The sequence below is a fragment of the Protomyctophum parallelum genome (assembly GCF_964188405.1).
Source record: "Protomyctophum parallelum genome assembly, chromosome: 5".
In the NCBI taxonomy this organism is placed as follows: Eukaryota; Metazoa; Chordata; class Actinopteri; order Myctophiformes; family Myctophidae; genus Protomyctophum; species Protomyctophum parallelum.
In genome coordinates this window covers 28,150,310-28,167,725 of record NC_139702.1, presented here as the reverse complement: position 1 = coordinate 28,167,725, position 17,416 = coordinate 28,150,310, and the positions used below count along the sequence as shown (strand labels likewise).

The window sequence follows — 17,416 nt, the reverse complement described above, 5'->3', positions numbered from 1 at the left end:
GTTGCGACAAAAGCTTTATATATATAGGGGTTAGCTCCCCTCAAAAATGAACAAAGACTTCTTTGTTCATTTTAATATGTATACTTCCATATGCAAGCATATCCTGGCGCTTATTAAGGATGCAACGCGTTGTCACCTCACCAGACAGCTTGAGGGAGTCGTTTAACTTTTCACTCTCATCAAAGTTGGAAGACGAGCGGTCATCTTCAGAGTAGGAACGGTAGGCGTCTCCCTGGACAGAGAAGGAGGATGCAGGACAAGAATGCTGAGAGAACCAAGAATGCACACAATACAAAGATACAGACTACAATTCATTTTCAATGGAAGCCACCGATACGAAAATACAAACATACATCAGACGTTTGTAGCTGCTACAAAATAACAAGAGCTATATACACAAAAGTTCAGCGGATTTCAATTTCAGATACAAAGCTACAAAGAAATAGCCTGGCATGGCCAGAATAATATCACTGCATATATGTATTAGTCTCGAATCTCTGTGTGGAACCTGCAGTTCCTACTGGGCAGATAAATAAATTAAATTGGTGCCCCTGTCCCACAACCCCACAGCCCCACAACCTCAGGGGCAGCTAAAGTCAATCCCAACATGCAGTATGTAATGTATGTGACCTGTCCTAAATGATGTAGAAAATGTTCTATTGTACCCTGCATGATGATTTGAGGGTTCCACTGTTTGAGGCAATGCAACAAAATAATCCTGAACTGTTCTGGGAAGATGATGGTCAGAAGTTAGACTAGTAATAATACATAAATAATAAATAATTAATTATTTAGAACAGCCCAGTTTGTTTCTAGAGTAGAAGGCAATATCAGCTCTTCAAGTAGGTATATGTGTCTCCTGTTACAGGCCTAATGGTGTATTTTATTTTATGGTATTTTATTTTATGTTGTATATTATGTAATCTGCCTTGTAAGGATTAGTCAGTTTGGTATTCACTTGTTTGCAAACTGTCAGTTTATTGTCATTGTTTATTTAAACTGTAAAAAGTGTCCTGTAAGTCCATATGGGCTGGGCTTCTTCGGCAGATATGCTGTGTGCGGTGTAGTTTTGTTTCTTTTGTATCTGCCATTGTGACTGCAGCATTACAGGCCTCTTCTAGGCCTCCTCTTTTCCCCCCATAATGTAAATGGCTCTGAATGTGGTACACTGAAGGTGCACTGTATAGTAACCCAGTTCTAATTTGAATCTCTAATTTGTGCCCTTTGTTCCAGTGAATGCAAATCTTATTGGTGCAGTACTTAAGCTGCATAATATTTCAGTTAATTACAGGGGGTGATACACAGTCCACCTCCAATGCAAATTGACAACAAGACAACAACCATACAGTCCTGTACATGCATGGGTATAATGCACGACTAGTGAATCATTGGTAATTGAATCACTGTGTCGATCCTTACCTCAGCCTGGAAGCCCTCGACCAAGATGGCCACCAGTAAGTTGAAGAGGACATAGTTCCCAAAGGTCATGAGGGCCACAAAGTAGAGGGCGGCTATCGGAGAGGTGGCGGCCATGCCGTTGTACAAGACCGCGTTCCAGTCCTCCTGCGTCAGGATCTGAGGGGCCAGGCATGCACATGCACGCAAACATGCATGCACGCACACAAGCACACACAGACAAAGGAAGATTTAACTGCAGGTATGCTAAAGTATGTGTTTGTGCACTTGTGAGGGTGTGTGTGTGTGTGTGTGTGTGTGTGTGTGTGCATGTATGTATGTGTGTACATGCTAACATTGTGGAACCGATACCTGAAGGCAGAAGAACAAAAGGACTGGGACACGCACACACACAGACAGACAGACAGACTGACTGAGAAACGTGCACACCAAAAGCTGCACACATTCACATGCACTTATAGAGAGTCATGAACAATCACAATTATCCCTTCACTAAATCCCACCCCCAAAAGCGATTGTCCAATACCAATCCAAATAGTTTAGCAACGGTTGCTATGCAGGTCAAGCTTTCTTCACTGCTAATGTGCCTATTGGACAAGGATGAGCTGGGGAGGGACTTAGTGAAGGGCTAACTAATTGTGTAGGCTATAATTACCTGAAAGACGGTGACAATAGCCCACAGGAGAGAGTCAAAGTTCTTCCTGTCAGGAACTGTATCGCCATTCTCTGTCCTTAGACTGAACTTACAGCCAAAGATATGCATCCCCAAGATACTACGAAAGAAAGAAAGAAAGAAAGAAAGAAAGAAAGAAAGAAAGAAAGAAAGAAAGAAAGAAAGAAAGAAAGAAAGAAAGAAAGAAAGAAAGAAAGAAAGCAGAGCGGCTGTCAATACTCTAAACACCATATACCAGTCAGGGTTCTGAGTCAATTGAGAGAGAGAGAGAGAGAGAGAGAGAGAGAGAGAGAGAGAGAGAGACAGAGAGAGAGAGACAGAGAGAGAGAGAGCAATACGACCATTGATGGTACTGAAGGACACTTCAGGCCCTTTTGTGCGGTCATGTCAGTGTCAGTGAGTCACCTCTCTGAGTCTGAACTCTGAAGTGTGTGATTGCTATCTTGCATCCAGAGCTAATAGCCTTCACAATGCTCTGGAACTGCAGGCTGAGGAATTCAATTTGCAGCTATTGACTGGCTGTGTATATAGAGGACTTTAGCCAGGAAGGAACACACAAAGGTTAAAGCTAAGCAGTGTCCTCTGAGTCCGAGAGAGAGAGAGAGAGAGAGTGTGCGTTGCTTGCGTGCGTGCATGTGTGCGTGCGTGGCTATACCATTGTCTTATACCTGAATATAAAGATGAAGAGCATCAGGAGCATGCAGAAGGTGGCCACGTTGTCCATGGTCTTCATCAGCACCACCAGCTGTCTCCTCAGGGCCGGCATGAACCTCACCAGCTTCAACACCCTCAGGAGCCTGAAGGTCCTGAGCACGGACAGACCGCCGTCCGACTGGCCCACGATCTCACACACGCTGTTGGACAACGCAAGAGACCAAACAAACAAACACACAAACACCATGCTGATGATGCGAGCAGAACACTTGGCTCTAGACCGCGTTCCATTGTCTGTCATGTGAAAACACATTGGACTACTTCAAAAGTGATGCTAAACGTGTTTCTAACCGACGAGTTGGAAGGATGGTAAAATGGTAAGTCGGATAGATGATATTGAAAAAATCTAAAGAAAGTAGTACATGCATATTAACTCATAACCTGCCGCTAAAACCCCTGGGCGCTATGCCACCATAGACTCTCATTCTATTTCGCTTGGAGAACAAGACCGCTGCCGCCCACCCCAACACAGCTAGCGAGGATCGGCTAAAGCTAATGTGATCATTGTCCACTTAAGAGTCTTTAGAAGCATTAATATTTTAACCGTGCGGTAACTAACCGCGGTAGTATTGAGCCGGTAACATTGTCGCGTTGTTCAATCCAGCTCAATCTGAGCCGTGATTCAAAGAAAAAAAGGCTATAAAGGTGGGGCGGCCCCAGCATTGTGTGCGGGCCGTGAGAATTTCTTTCCTATGAGACTTCGAGCCAAGCATTGCTAGTGGCCGGGAGCCCTGCATACGGTAAATATGAGTGAGATGATTATTCATTAATACAAAGCTCAAAAACACGTTAAAAGTGTTCCTATAGCCACCTGGGATTTCATGAAAACCAATTCACCCATTCACACTGTACACATTCATGGAGGAAACCATGCAAGGAACCAACCTGCACATCGGGAGCAATTCGGGGTTCAGAGTCTTGCTCAAGGACACTTCGACACTAACTCTGAGGGAGCCGAGGATCAAAATGGGAACCGTAAGGTTCCCATTTTTGGTTGCTCAACCGGCCACTCTACTCCTGAGCCACTGCCACCTCGGAAACCCAGACGTTTTTATTTCCAGGGAGAAAAAAAAAGCCTGGGTCTGAGTCCACTTCAATTCGGCATAGAGTAGCGCAAACATTGCTCACTCTCTGCTGATTTCTGATCGTCTGCACCTTTGTTAAATTGACACACACACGCACACACTCCTCTCTCTCTCTCTGTCGATCTAAGTAATTAGTCTCATGTTGTTATAAAGCGGGAAAATAGCCAAAGAGCAAAAAATACCGTACCGTGAATGTGGAAGGTTGTGGAAGGTTGAGAATTTTCCAAAATAAAACGAATAAAGAAAGAAGACAGATCGTATACAGAGTGGGGAAGGTTAGGAGAGATGAAGGGCGCCATGGGACGAGGAGACTGAGAGATGAAAGATGCGGATGTGTACGATCTACATCTATGTGATGACTGATGATGTGATGGCCTGAACATTTGATCACGGCTGCTTTGATGTGCATTTCATGTGTGGATTAGACATGCGGATCAGAGAGAGAGAGAGAGAGAGAGAGAGAGGGAACATCGGCAGATCAAACACGCCCCGGGCCTCGCGGGTGTGCAAAGGGACAAAAGACAAAAGCTGTTTGCCGCTGACGCTTTGGCGTCGCAGGTGGCACATTTTCAACCATCTGATATACAGCTGGACACAAGTATAACGTGGCACCAATGTGGCATCGCTCTACAGTAATGCTATAGTCGAGTGCGGGTATAGAGAGCATTCCCAGAGCAATCCCCTGTTTACGATCACAGTTCGCTCAAAGTTGGCATACATGATTTCGTAGTACTGTACCTGATGATAACGATGATGCCATCGAACACGTTATAAGGATTCCTCAGGTAGTCGAAGGAGCCGAAAGCGGTGAGCTTCAGGACCATCTCCAAGGAGAACATGCTGGTGAAGACAATGTTACTGATCTCCAGAACATTTGTCAGCTCATCAGGCTACAGGGGGAGAGGAGAGGAGAGGAGAGGAGAGGAGAGGAGAGGAGAGGAGAGGAGAGGAGAGGAGAGGAGACATGGGGGAAAAAAACAGATAAAGATGAGGACGTGAGAGGGCATTGTTTATGATAATATTATATACTGTAGGTCACACACGTACACTCGTAAATCTACCAACCACATGCTGTCTGAGGAAATCAATGCATACCTAAGTTCATTTACATGCATCTTTTTGTCTGTATAGTTATTATGAGCCACTTCAATCTCAATGGATCGCCTGGAACAAATCAATGACTTGGAAAGGGCAAGGACAAGCAGATTGGTTTGCGCACGCACATGCAATGGAGCACAGATTCAGACACTTGTTGCATGTGTCTGGCTGAGGAGCCACTGGGGCGACGCTATACCACCATCTGTGGGCTTATGAATAAACACCTCAAGTCAGAATCTTGCCTCCACTGAACAGTATCGGAGGAGCTCCCGCCTGCTCTTGCATAGCCGGCCCGCCTGTCACAGTATTAATTTCTGTGAATAACTTGCCGACAAATGTATTGGAAATGACCACACACGCACGCACGCACAGACACACACACACACACACACACACACACACACACACCAGGGGGTGTACTGTAGGATTGCACATCAAGCAAGCATGGTCCTCATACCACAAGACCATACTTCCTTTTTCCCCATTAACTTTTTAGACGAGACAAGTGGAGGATTTGGCTCAATCCTCAGATTATATATATTTTTTGAATATACTTTTTATCCCACAATTTTGTAACCCATTTCTCACCCCTGTGTCAATTATCTAATGTGCTCGTGGCTAAAAGTTTGCATGAGACGGCACGCCTTCGGTCTAAAACGATACTTTATCACCAAAAACAATTGTCTGCGGTTGGCGGAAAAATAGTGGCACAAGTTGGATTCAATCCAAGGATGGCCTAATTATTAGCGAGACAAGCCACTGCATGAGGCCGGTGCTGAGATGGGGTATTCGGTCTGTGTTAGAATGTGACAACAACGCCCAACTCCTGTAAAAAACTCCTGTAAAACGAAAAAAGTCTAAACGAAAAAAGCTAAAAGTAAGCTATTTCTGGCAGACGACCGTGGCAGCTGATTTCTCCATTCTGCATGCGTTGTGACCGGCCGGTTATAGTCCCCATTTTGGATTAGATTCTAAGGCGGTTGAGAGCTCCACCTCAAGACTATAATAGTCTGAGATGTCACTTGTGCTTTCACTCACACAAATCTAAAAATAAACATTTGACCTTGAACTTCAACGTCGACTTCATGGGAATCACCCGAGAAAGACTGTGTGGTTGCCTTGGCAGCATGATGTATTATTTCCAACCACAGCAGCTCAGGTGTTTGCTGAGAAAAGTATAGGGAAAACAGGAAGTGAAATAGGCTGGAGGAGCTTTAACACGCACGCACGCACGCACGCATGCATGCACGCACGCACGCACGCGCGCACGCACACACACACACACACACACACGCACGCCACACTGTAGCTAAAAACTCACCAATGACGCCCCGTACGCTACTGACATTTTAGCAACTCGGAATTTATAGGGCCCAGGGTGTTTAGCATTTACCTGTGTGTGTGTATGTCTGTCAATCAGTCTGTGCGTGCGCCGTGCGTGTGTGCGCGCAAGAGAGAGAGAAAGAGAGAGTTTGTCTATTCATGCGAGTTTATATGCACTCTGATGCAACAGGCATGCCTAATAATAGATGTTTAGCTGTGTGAAAACACAGGCTAATGATGCCGGTCCCCTGGTGGCTGCGTCACACAAACAGCCTGTGTGGTGGAGAAATATCATTACCGCTGTGATGTGACAACTCTTGGATGCTTGGATTTGCCAGATGGGCAAAGCATACCAGCCTACTATAGCCTCGCATATAGCCAGCCTTCATCTGCCTTTGCAGTGCATTGCATATTGGCCTATAGGCAGATTAAGTCAATCTGAACGGGAACCCATTTTGGTGTTAGCATCATGTCATGCTTTAGCTATTGAAAAATAGCAGATCTACAAGCTCCGAGCTACGAGCTTGTATAGGTCTGCTATTTTTGAAAAATCGAAGAACGACTGACATTTTCAGAATCTGATCTCAGGTCAGAATGGGTTAATCAGACCAGTGTGTGTCCCAAGGGGCCAGCTAGGCACTCCAATGTTGAAGCGCTGGGCCCTAGTGGTAAGAGGAAGGACTGCAGGCGGACCCGTGGATTCATGACGAGGAAACCCTGTGCAGCTGGGCTTTAACATTGAGCGCTCGGTTGCATTTCCGCATTGGACCACCAAAATGTGGTGGTCCAATGTGGAAATGCGCCCAAAAAGGCGGAAATAGACGGTCCCTCCGGCGGCTTCAAAACGCCACTGAGCAACTTCCACTGACATGAATAGCGGAGGGGGCGGAGCTTCGCGCCAGTTCAGTCTCTATCCTTTTAATACTCTATGGTGTGTCCAGTGGAAACCTCGTATGAATCTGATCTCAGGTCAGAATGGGTTAAGTCTGGCCCCTCTCAATTGTGGGAGGACTTCACGGCCGAAATGCCAACCAGATTCGTCTGGAACAATTAAGGCTATATAACTAACCAGGGCCCAGTATTCCAATATAACACTGAGAGGGACGGGACTAATATCCACACAGTGGTTATCGCTATGCGAGGCTAAAAGTATACCGTATATGCTATGAAGTAAGTATATACACAACGCTTTCACCCAATCTGAAATTGTAAAAGCTGTGCCTGTGTCATTCAATAGGCTTTTTTATGTTTATTTTATCGCAGCTAAACACATTTTAAGTCTTGTTCATGCTGTGGCTCCTATGAGGCTGTGAAAAGGCATCTGCCTATCTGTCTGTCCAGGGTTAAGCACACAAACCACACACTTGCACACACGTCGCACGCACATTATACAGTACAAACATCATTGAACTCCATTCCCCCCAATCCAGGACTGTTTTTTTCTTCTTCCAATAACCGGGACAGCAATCACAGCACCGTCGGACTTGCGCACGCGCACACGCACACACACACACACACACACACACACACACACACACACACACACACACACACACACACACACACACACACACACACACCCTCACACACACACACACACACACACACACACACACACACCTCCGCTTACTGTGCACAGTCAATATGAATTCGGAATACAGAGACAACTTGACATCTTGTATCTTATATTAAACAATGCATTAGACAGATCGACCAAATCTATAGTGCACACATCCGTAGGCCAAGGAAGCAATTCACCGATTGTTTGTGAACACCTGTGCAGTGTCTCAGATTGACATATTATTTGAGCAAAACTGACATCTTTAATAATTGAGTACATGCGCCAGCGACTCCTATAGGTGCTGAGCCATGTATAAGAGGTAAGAGCTAATCTCACAAACTGCTGAACCGATCAGTGCCACATTTCCTGTGTGCACCATGCCACCCAGTAGGGCCAAGAAAGTAACTTTCCATAACTTCTGTTCTGTTAGAAGGGTAGGCACTATAAGCTTATAGGCTTCAGCCTACGCCTTTTTGGTCAATGTTTCTTTTGCAAAAAAAAGCAGGCACTGTATTGATTTGTTTTAAATGACCAAAATAAATAAACTACTACTACTACTACTTCTCATTATGTTACTGTATTTTCTTTATTATTACCAGTAAGACGCCAATCCGTCTCATTGACGGCAGACTGCTGGGTGAGTGCTGGCGCTTTGGCATGGGTCGGTCAGATCAACATGGAACAGAACAGAACAGGCTCTGACATTATGGAGATCTAAGGATTTGAGGTTTGAGGTCAGATGTAGAGTTGCTGGACAATATTGATGACATCAGGGATCCCCATATATGGGCTTAACTGCGACAGCAAGGTCGCATTTACTATGACACACTTCAACCTGGACAGTGGACACCTATGGTGCCCGACACACAATGATGCCCGACACGCTGGCGGGAAACGCGTGATTTCATAGTTAACTGTGACCTTCGGTCGCAATTATTTTTATCTCACGATTTTGTAATCTTTTGTAATCTTTTCACTCTGACTAAACCGCCTGAACTGTAATCCTGGCCGCTACACTCTCTGCCAACCCTGGGAGAGCCCTGAACTGAGCTCATGCTTCCTTCAATGCACGAGGAGTTAATTCTTATCACCTGACAGGGGGGGAGTTTCTCCGGTATAGGACGGTATACGTGGAAGGAACATGCAATTCCAACCAGTTCCTTTCCCCTCCATCAAGCTGACCAAGGCCAAGGGGAGGCAGAATAGAGACCAGGATTACTGCATGTTTTTTTGTGAGGGTATTCTGTACCTACCCTAAGGGACACGGGGAGAACATGCACAAGAATCGAACCATGACCTTCTATCTGTGAGGACGAAAGGGCTATACCGACTGCACCATACTGTATTTCTCCAAGTAATTATTTTACTTTTCAGGCTGAAAACATTGCTTAGATATAGAAAGAACAACATTGTATTGATAATATACCTTCTGGTTCTATCGCCTTCACAAGGCAGAAAGAAATGTATCAGACCAATTGCTGCACTGCTGCAGTACTGCGGCACAGAGTCTGTCTGTCTTCCAGGGAAACAATTTACAATTTACAATTTAGGCATTTAGCAGACGCTCTTAATCCAGAGCGACTTACATTTAAGCAAGAACAAAAGCATGGGAATACATCACATAAAAGCATTTATCATGAAACATGCGTAAGCTAAGAAGGTAACAGTGGAATATCTATATGATGAAACTATACATACACTATACATAATAAACTATACATATTCACTACTATGGCGTGCTATGACTATATACAATACAATTATAGTGCTGTCTACATAACATGCTATAAGTCTGTGTCAAATGCTATCTAAGCCAACAGAAATGCTATCTAAGGGGTTAGGGTAAGTGCTATGGGCCATGATGGAGTCTGAAAAGGTGGGTTTTCAGGCTACGGCGGAAGATTGGGAGTGATGCTGCAGTTCTGACTGCAATGGGAAGTGCATTCCACAGTTTTGGAGCCAGTCTTACCCAATATCAAATCTTTCTGTTTTATGAACACAAGGCTGCTGTATTTTATACCTCATACTAAGCATTTAAAGTATGAGGTATAAAGTACACTGGCGTTATGTATCTTTCACTGCTTCGTCTCAACCATTACTCAATGGCTCTGGTCTCAGCCACCGCGGTGGATATTAGACATTCCGTTTTATTTTATTTTTTATGTTGCCACTACTGTTGGAGCAGCCATAAACTACACAGGTTCATCTCGATGTTCTGGGCATCTTTGTAATGTTAGTGTTAGTAAAAAAGCAGGTAAAGGAGTAAAGTTTGAGGCAAACTAACATCAGTCACTCTGCCGTTCACTGTAGTGGAAGAGGTGCGCCTGGTGAGGGTTTTATCCCCGCAGCTACGTCGAGTCCGCCTACAGGAAATACGTAGGCTGCGACCATGAGACCAGCTACGGAATCGGTCTATAGGCAAGTTTCACCCGACAAAAAACCAATATAATTGCAACTCAAAACAATGACCCGACAAGGACTGACTGGGAAACACGAGCAAATACACAAGAGGGGTGATTAGAAAAGAGAGAAACAGCTGGGGAAGACAAGAACATGGAGCTACGAAATTAGAACATGGACATGACACGCAGAAAAACAAGCCCTATAGACGAGACAGGGAGAGTCTGTGACGGTGACATAGAAAGGGTGGTGGCTAATTTAAGCAGTCACAGCTGGCCTGAGTTAATTAGACTCTGAGCTGGGCGTGATGACACACCTGTTGTGCATCAATGCACATTGCACACAGGCTTCTGTTTGGAAAGATTAGGCTCTTTGTGAAGTCTAATCCGATTATTATTTGAACCTGCATGGTCTCTCGCTCTTATTCAAAGTCTGCAAAAAGTTTGGAAAGTGATTCAATCAAACGATTGCAATTCTGCTGCCTCTACCCACTCGTTTCATGTTTAATGATTAGTTAGTGTATAATCAAATGAAATATGTCTAACAGACACATTTCTGAGGATGAGGATAGCGTGGATTATAACAACACTGTCGGTGAGCAAAACAGACAGCCTGCTCGAGTACACATAATAGAAATATCTATTTTTGTTGGTGTAGAAAGCACGTCAAAAAAGCCTCCCAAAAACTACGAAAACTACGAAAAAGTGAAATGTTATTATAGAGACCATTTAAAATGTCTTATTATGCACCAATTTCTGATCCAAAAGAAATTCTGTCGGCTCTGGCATAGGAGAAAGGGCAATAGCTATTTATTAAGACCTTGTGTGGCAAGCTTCCTTAATTTGTACTTCACTTTTAGATCCAAGGTTACTTGAATATTCAACAGGCCTACATTCACAAACGCACATTAGATATACCAGTCCACGTAAGAACAGTGAACAAGAAAAGACTGCTTTCATTTATTACAGTATGCTCCACACAAATGGAACATTAAACTTCATGACTCCTTGAAACTGGTTCCATTGGTCCCCAAAGAGACATCTAGGGTGTTTCTTGAGGACACACTACAAAGTGGCTGCACCTGTTCCATGTAAATAGACGCCTTAACAGACAACATCACACTGTTAAGCATCAGCATGTGCGCGCAGGTCGCCGAGGTCGGCAGCACAAGAACGCTGCCTCTCATAAGACGCAATGGAAAAGTTCTAACTGCACTCCGGTGTAAAATGTGAGCTTAGATATCAGCTGTTCTCTGTTCTCAGTATGTCTCCCTAGGGTGCACCTCACTAGCCAACAGATATAAGAGGAGGTTGAATGAACTGAAACCAGCGCTCCCCAAAACAACAGGTTTGGAGATCTGTTGGGAATTGATTACATGATGAAACGGTCACCCATGCGACCAGTCTCAATGTTTGTAAACAAATAATGTATTTGCATCTGTGACGTTGTAATGTTTGATAAATAAAAAAACCCACATCCTGGGATATGCGGCCCATCCTTATCTGTACTTCCAGTTTCACCCACAGCAAACACAATTCAAACCTCATCACACACAGCAACAGAAGATGCACTCGCATACATAAGAATAGGAGTCAAATTAAGATGAATACACATTTTACAATATTCATCTGAAACAAAGAAAGTCAATATGTCATTCTTCCCTCACACTACAGTAGTACCAGTGTTCATTTATCTCTCAAGGATCAACAGCATTTGGCTGTTGATCATTTCCCCATCCTGGCTATCGATTGTTCCCAGCGCTGCAGTGGAATATGGTGGCCCATAGTGCTATGCTAGATCAGCTCAAAGGGGTGGATAAAACCCCTGCATGGACTGATGGATGGATGGCCAGCTCTGTTTCTCTCTCTCTGTGTGTGTGCGTGCGTGCATGCGTGCGTGCGTGTGTGCGTGCGTGCGTACATCCATACACCACCTTTTGCTGATCCATACACCACCTTTAGCTGAAGTCTGAAGAACAAGTAAGACGCGCAAACGCGGGAAGCGAACGCAGCTAGTAAATGGCAATAACAATTAGAATAAATTACATACTTTTTTAAGGTTTTCTTTTTAAACTTCACTTTTTTGTGTTTTTTTAAGATTTTATTTTTAAGTTACGTTTTTTGAAGTTTAAAGGTATATTCAGTGATTTCACTTAATTCAAATATCACTTATTTTTTTGTTTTGTTGTGATAATCCTCCCTACTATAGAGTGTGCTGACCATATAAGGAGTTCCTCCCTGTCCCCAGTTAACCCCTGGGGGTCAAAAAACCTTAGGTTTCGTTTTTTACTCTCTATCCTGATTGGACGAAAGGCTGGGTCCCACAGCCAAAAACGAAACCTAAGGTTTTTTGTGTGAAATCACTGAATATACCTTTAAGTGTTTTTAAAGTTTTCTTTTTTAAGTTAATTTTTTTTGTGTTTTTTTAAGTTTTTAAGATTTTATTTTGAAGTTAAGTTTTTTCTTTTTCATTTTAAGTTAAGTTTTTTTTTTAAGTTAAATTGTGTGTGTGTGTGTGTGTGTGTGTGTGTGTGTGTGAGTGCGTGCGTGTGTTTTGTGTGATACAGCTGCGCCCTCTGGTGGCGGGCGGGTGGTGTAACAGCGGGACACACAGCCCTTGCTGTCATAGTTAGTGCTCACTGCGTTCGCAATCACTGCGTTCGCAATCACAAGATTTATAATTCTTTCTATGTCTCTCCGTCTATATTTTCATCCACATGCAGTATGCCCACAATATTGTGGGGTTAGAGAAGTGAATGGGAGTAATGTGAGCGAGGGAGAGAGGGATCACAGAAAGGGGGAGAGGGGGGACACGGTGGAGTAATGTGAGCGAGGGAGAGAGGGATCACAGAAAGGGGGAGAGGGGGGACACGGTGGAGTAATGTGAGCGAGGGAGAGAGGGATCACAGAAAGGGGGAGAGGGGGGACACGGTGGAGTAATGTGAGCGAGGGAGAGAGGGATCACAGAAAGGGGGAGAGGGGGGACACGGTGGAGTAATGTGAGCGAGGGAGAGAGGGATCACAGAAAGGGGGAGAGGGGGGACACGGTGGAGTAATGTGAGCGAGGGAGAGAGGGATCACAGAAAGGGGGAGAGGGGGGACACGGTGGAGTAATGTGAGCGAGGGAGAGAGGGATCACAGAAAGGGGGAGAGGGGGGACACGGTGGAGTAATGTGAGCGAGGGAGAGAGGGATCACAGAAAGGGGGAGAGGGGGGACACGGTGGAGTAATGTGAGCGAGGGAGAGAGGGATATTGGTGAGATGCGAAAATACTTTTCGCTGTGCTGTACTTGTACTTGTACTGTACATTGACAATAAATTGAATCTCATCTCATCTCATCTCTCATCACAGAAAGGGGGAGAGGGGGGACACGGTGGCACAGTCGCCTCACAGCTAGAAGGTCCTGGGTTCGATTCCCGCTGGGGACGCCGTGGGCGCTGGGAGCGTGTTCTCTCCTCCGCATCATCAGTGCCCATACCCGAGGCGGGGTTGGGCCTTTCTGTGTGGAGTTTGCATGTTCTCCCCGTGTCCCCTATAGGGTAGGTACCCTCACAAAAAAACATGCAGTAATCCCTGTCTCTAAACTACCTCCCCCCTGGCCAGCTGGGGTGCCTGATGGAGGGGAAAGGAACTGGTCGGAATAACGTGTTCCTTCCCGCGCTATACGTCCGGCCGGGGAATCTCTCCCCTGTCAGGTGAAAGGAAGCAGCTTGGACTCCTCATGCAAATAAGGAAGCATGAACAGTGTGGGATAAAAATTATAAGAATAAAAAAAGAAAGGGGGAGAAAGAGAGAGAAAACAAAAAGAGAGAGAGAGAGAGATCATGTGTGGACTGGACCCCGGAGAAACAGAGGCAAACAGGGACATGATAGGGACACATATACTGGCCTGAGATAGAGAACATGTTGTATAACCCTATAGCACCAAAAACAGATAGAAGGATGTCTGAAGGACTTCAGTAAGCATATCATTCGTATTTCTTGGAGTGGATCTAAGTGTGTTTGTGCTCCAGTGGCCCTGAATTCACCCTCCGACATTACGACTCTGTATAGGCAGAGCCAAAGCCAATCTGGATACAAAGATTACATTATATACTGAAAGAATGGAGAAAGAGGGGGACAGTGCCCTATATATACTGTATGGAGGAGACGGAAAATTGATTGGACTTCAGTGAATGAGAGGCAGGGGGTGATACACCTGCGATGTGCTTTTATTGCCGTGACTGGTGCTGCTGCATGTTTGCTTTGATCCTATAACCCCTTTGAGTGCAGTGTTGTTTTTGGCAGCAAATTTCTATTTTAGTTTTAGTCATAGTCTCTTGAATAGTTTTCACTTAGTTTTAGTCACATTTTAGTCACCTGGAATGTTCTAGTGTTTAGTCTAGTTTTAGTCGACTAAATGTCATAGGATTTTAGTCGACTAAATCTACAGTTGATTTAGTCGACTAAAATGTGTTTTGACAGGCCTTGATGTCGTTGTAATGACATATTTTACACTTTGGTTGCATGCTGAAAATAGCAGATATACAATCTCGAGATTGTATATCTGCTATTTTCAGCATGCCACCCAGCATAAAAATGGATCTCTTGTCCACTAGTCCCTTCCTAACATTTTAGTCTAGTTTTTATTTGTTGACGAAATTGTCAGTATATTTAGCCTTAGTTTTATTCATCATAGATTCGTTTTTATTTAGTTTTAGTCAGTGAAAAAAGGTAGTCGACGAACATTTTTCGTCTTAGTTTTAGTCGACGAAAACATCACTGTTTGAGTGAGAGAGAGAGGGGTAAGAGACAGAGAATGAAAAAGACAAAAGAAGAAAGAAAGAAAGAAGTGTGTGTGTGGACGTCCCTATATACCTGCTCGTGGTGCTCGATCCCCATACTGATGGTGTTGATGAGGATGGCGATCATGATGCCTCGGTTGAAGTATTTACTCTCCACGATGCTCCACAGCTTCTTCCTGGCGGCGGCCCAACACCCCCTGCAGCTTATTATTGGCCTGGGACTGCGTTCCCACGGAGGCTTCGCGGCGGCGGCGTTCTCCTTGCCATTCTCGTCCTTCTTGCCGCCCTCGCCACCCGCCGCCGTCTCCTCCACCGCGGCGGCAGCGCCCCCTCTCTGCCGCTGTTGTTGGTCTTTGGCCTGGCTGCTGCCGGCCGGCGGTGGTGGTGGTGGTCCCGTCGCCCCGACCGTGAGTGACAGGGCCGCGGTGCACTGAGGGCAGCCGTCGGAGGCGGAGGCGAGGGAGACGGGGTGGTCAGGTCTGTTGTGGTTGTTGTGGCAGTGGCCAGCTGACGGAGGATAGAATGGACGTTATAGTGTTGAATGGGCATTTTATTCATGCCTTCATACTTTAGAAAAGCAATTTATAAATCTGAGCTATTATTATTAGTATCATCTCCATATCTTTTATGGGTTTTTTTTTCTCCAGAAAATGTATGTCGTATCTGTTTTATACTCTTACTGGCGTCCTTGAGATTCAACACTATTTGAATTGGTCTTATAGTGAGATCACTTAAAGGGATATTTCACTTTCAAATTGAATTATATATATATTTTTAAAGTAATAAAAAAATCACAGCCGACTCAGTATGAGTCGCCAGAAAAAGGACAGGTGTTTTCGATGAATCTAACAAGGTTAAATTAGAGTTTATAGTTACAATGCGTTTAAGGGTAGTAAGGGGGCGGGGCAGCTAAAATGAATATCACATAAACGGTCTGGGGTGTTCACATACTGTAAGCCTGAGTAGACGATGAAATGACCAAATGTTTTTTTTAAAAGTAAAATATCCCTTTTTTATATTTTATATATATATATTATTTTTTTTTGTCCTGCCGAAGCCGATCAAGTTCTCTACAGAACAACTGCATAATAGTACTGGAACGGTGATTTTGCCAACTGGATCTGATTGCATAAATTGGTGAGATGCGAAAATACTTTTCGCTGTGCTGTACTTGTACTGTACATTGACAATAAATTTAATCTCATCTCAAAACGTTCACAATATTTACAAAAGAATAATCAAAAATAGCGGATCATGCTTTTGTTATTTGCCGTATGGTGGTTAATGCATGGTTCTTATAGGCAAACCGAGCATTAAAAATCACACCCGTGTGAAGTGAGGGGCGCTAATATTATTAAAGACTAACTCATGTTGATTAGGTGATGTAATGGTGATGTAAAACAAACAGTGCCAACACAAACATTAACCGCCATTAACAATAAAGAGACAATATGACGTAAACGACACATTATGACGTACATTTTCCCTTCATTGTCAATGCGTGTTTACTGAACAAACTTTGAACTAAAGACAAACATTATACCTGAGGCTAGCAACCACTCAAAAAACCTGAAAGAAAACCTCAAACCACAAAGCCCAACAATCGCTAAATCTCTTTGATCCATCATCCACTCACCGTTCCTCGACAGTCTTCTCCTCTCACGTCCTGCCCTTCCATTTGCCTTCCCTTCTCTCCCGTCTTCTCTCCATCCTCCTCCTCCTCCTCCTCCTCCTCCTCCCTCTCCTCTCCTCGCCGTGACTCTTCCGAAGCCTCGGGGCTTGCCTCGCAGGGAGTTGAGGAAGGCCCCCGCTCTCCGCCGGGCCTTGCGGAGGACGTGGCAGAGCAGCAGGAACACCTCCTCGTAGCAGTCCCCCGGCTGGCTGGCCAGCGTGGACGAGGAGCAGCAGCGGGCCCGCTGCTCCTGCATCAGCTGGTGCTCGCGCTGCTTGGTCTCCGAGAACTGCGTGGCGATCACAACCAGGCACAGGTTGATCATGAAGAAGGAACCCACCTAGACGACGGGGGCGAATAGTGTATATGCTGTATGTATTGTATGGTGTTATGTTACAAGCAAGCATAATGACACCACCACACATGCTCAACTGATTTTTAATAATACTGTTCCTAAATATATATGGTTCTTGTATCTCCTCTTCTCCAAATGGTAATTTGGGGGAAATATAACAAAGCAATTGCTAAGGAATTAACAAAGTTCTGCTCCGATCTGTAATCTAACCTGGCTGAACCGCGCGTGAGTCCTGTTTTCTTGTCATTCTGTGTGACATTAGTGCGATCAAGTTTTACCGTTGGTTCCAACTCTGTAGCGTTTTGTCTCTGTTTTGGAACAATGAACACAATGTT

General features: G+C 44.6%; 1 protein-coding gene across 1 annotated transcript in view; it reads right to left on the bottom strand.

Annotated features, from left to right (window-relative positions):
• Window positions 1–17,416, bottom strand: part of LOC310858302 (voltage-dependent T-type calcium channel subunit alpha-1I-like) — a gene marked incomplete at its 3' end in the record, with an annotated part of 208,422 nt that overhangs the window by 89,690 nt on the left and 101,316 nt on the right. Inside the window, 7 exon segments of the mRNA XM_083764409.1 lie at window positions 142–232; window positions 1,420–1,575; window positions 2,072–2,189; window positions 2,758–2,943; window positions 4,627–4,778; window positions 15,128–15,561; window positions 16,826–17,066. Of these exon segments, the coding sequence (XP_083620535.1) occupies window positions 142–232; window positions 1,420–1,575; window positions 2,072–2,189; window positions 2,758–2,943; window positions 4,627–4,778; window positions 15,128–15,561; window positions 16,826–17,066 (1,378 nt within the window).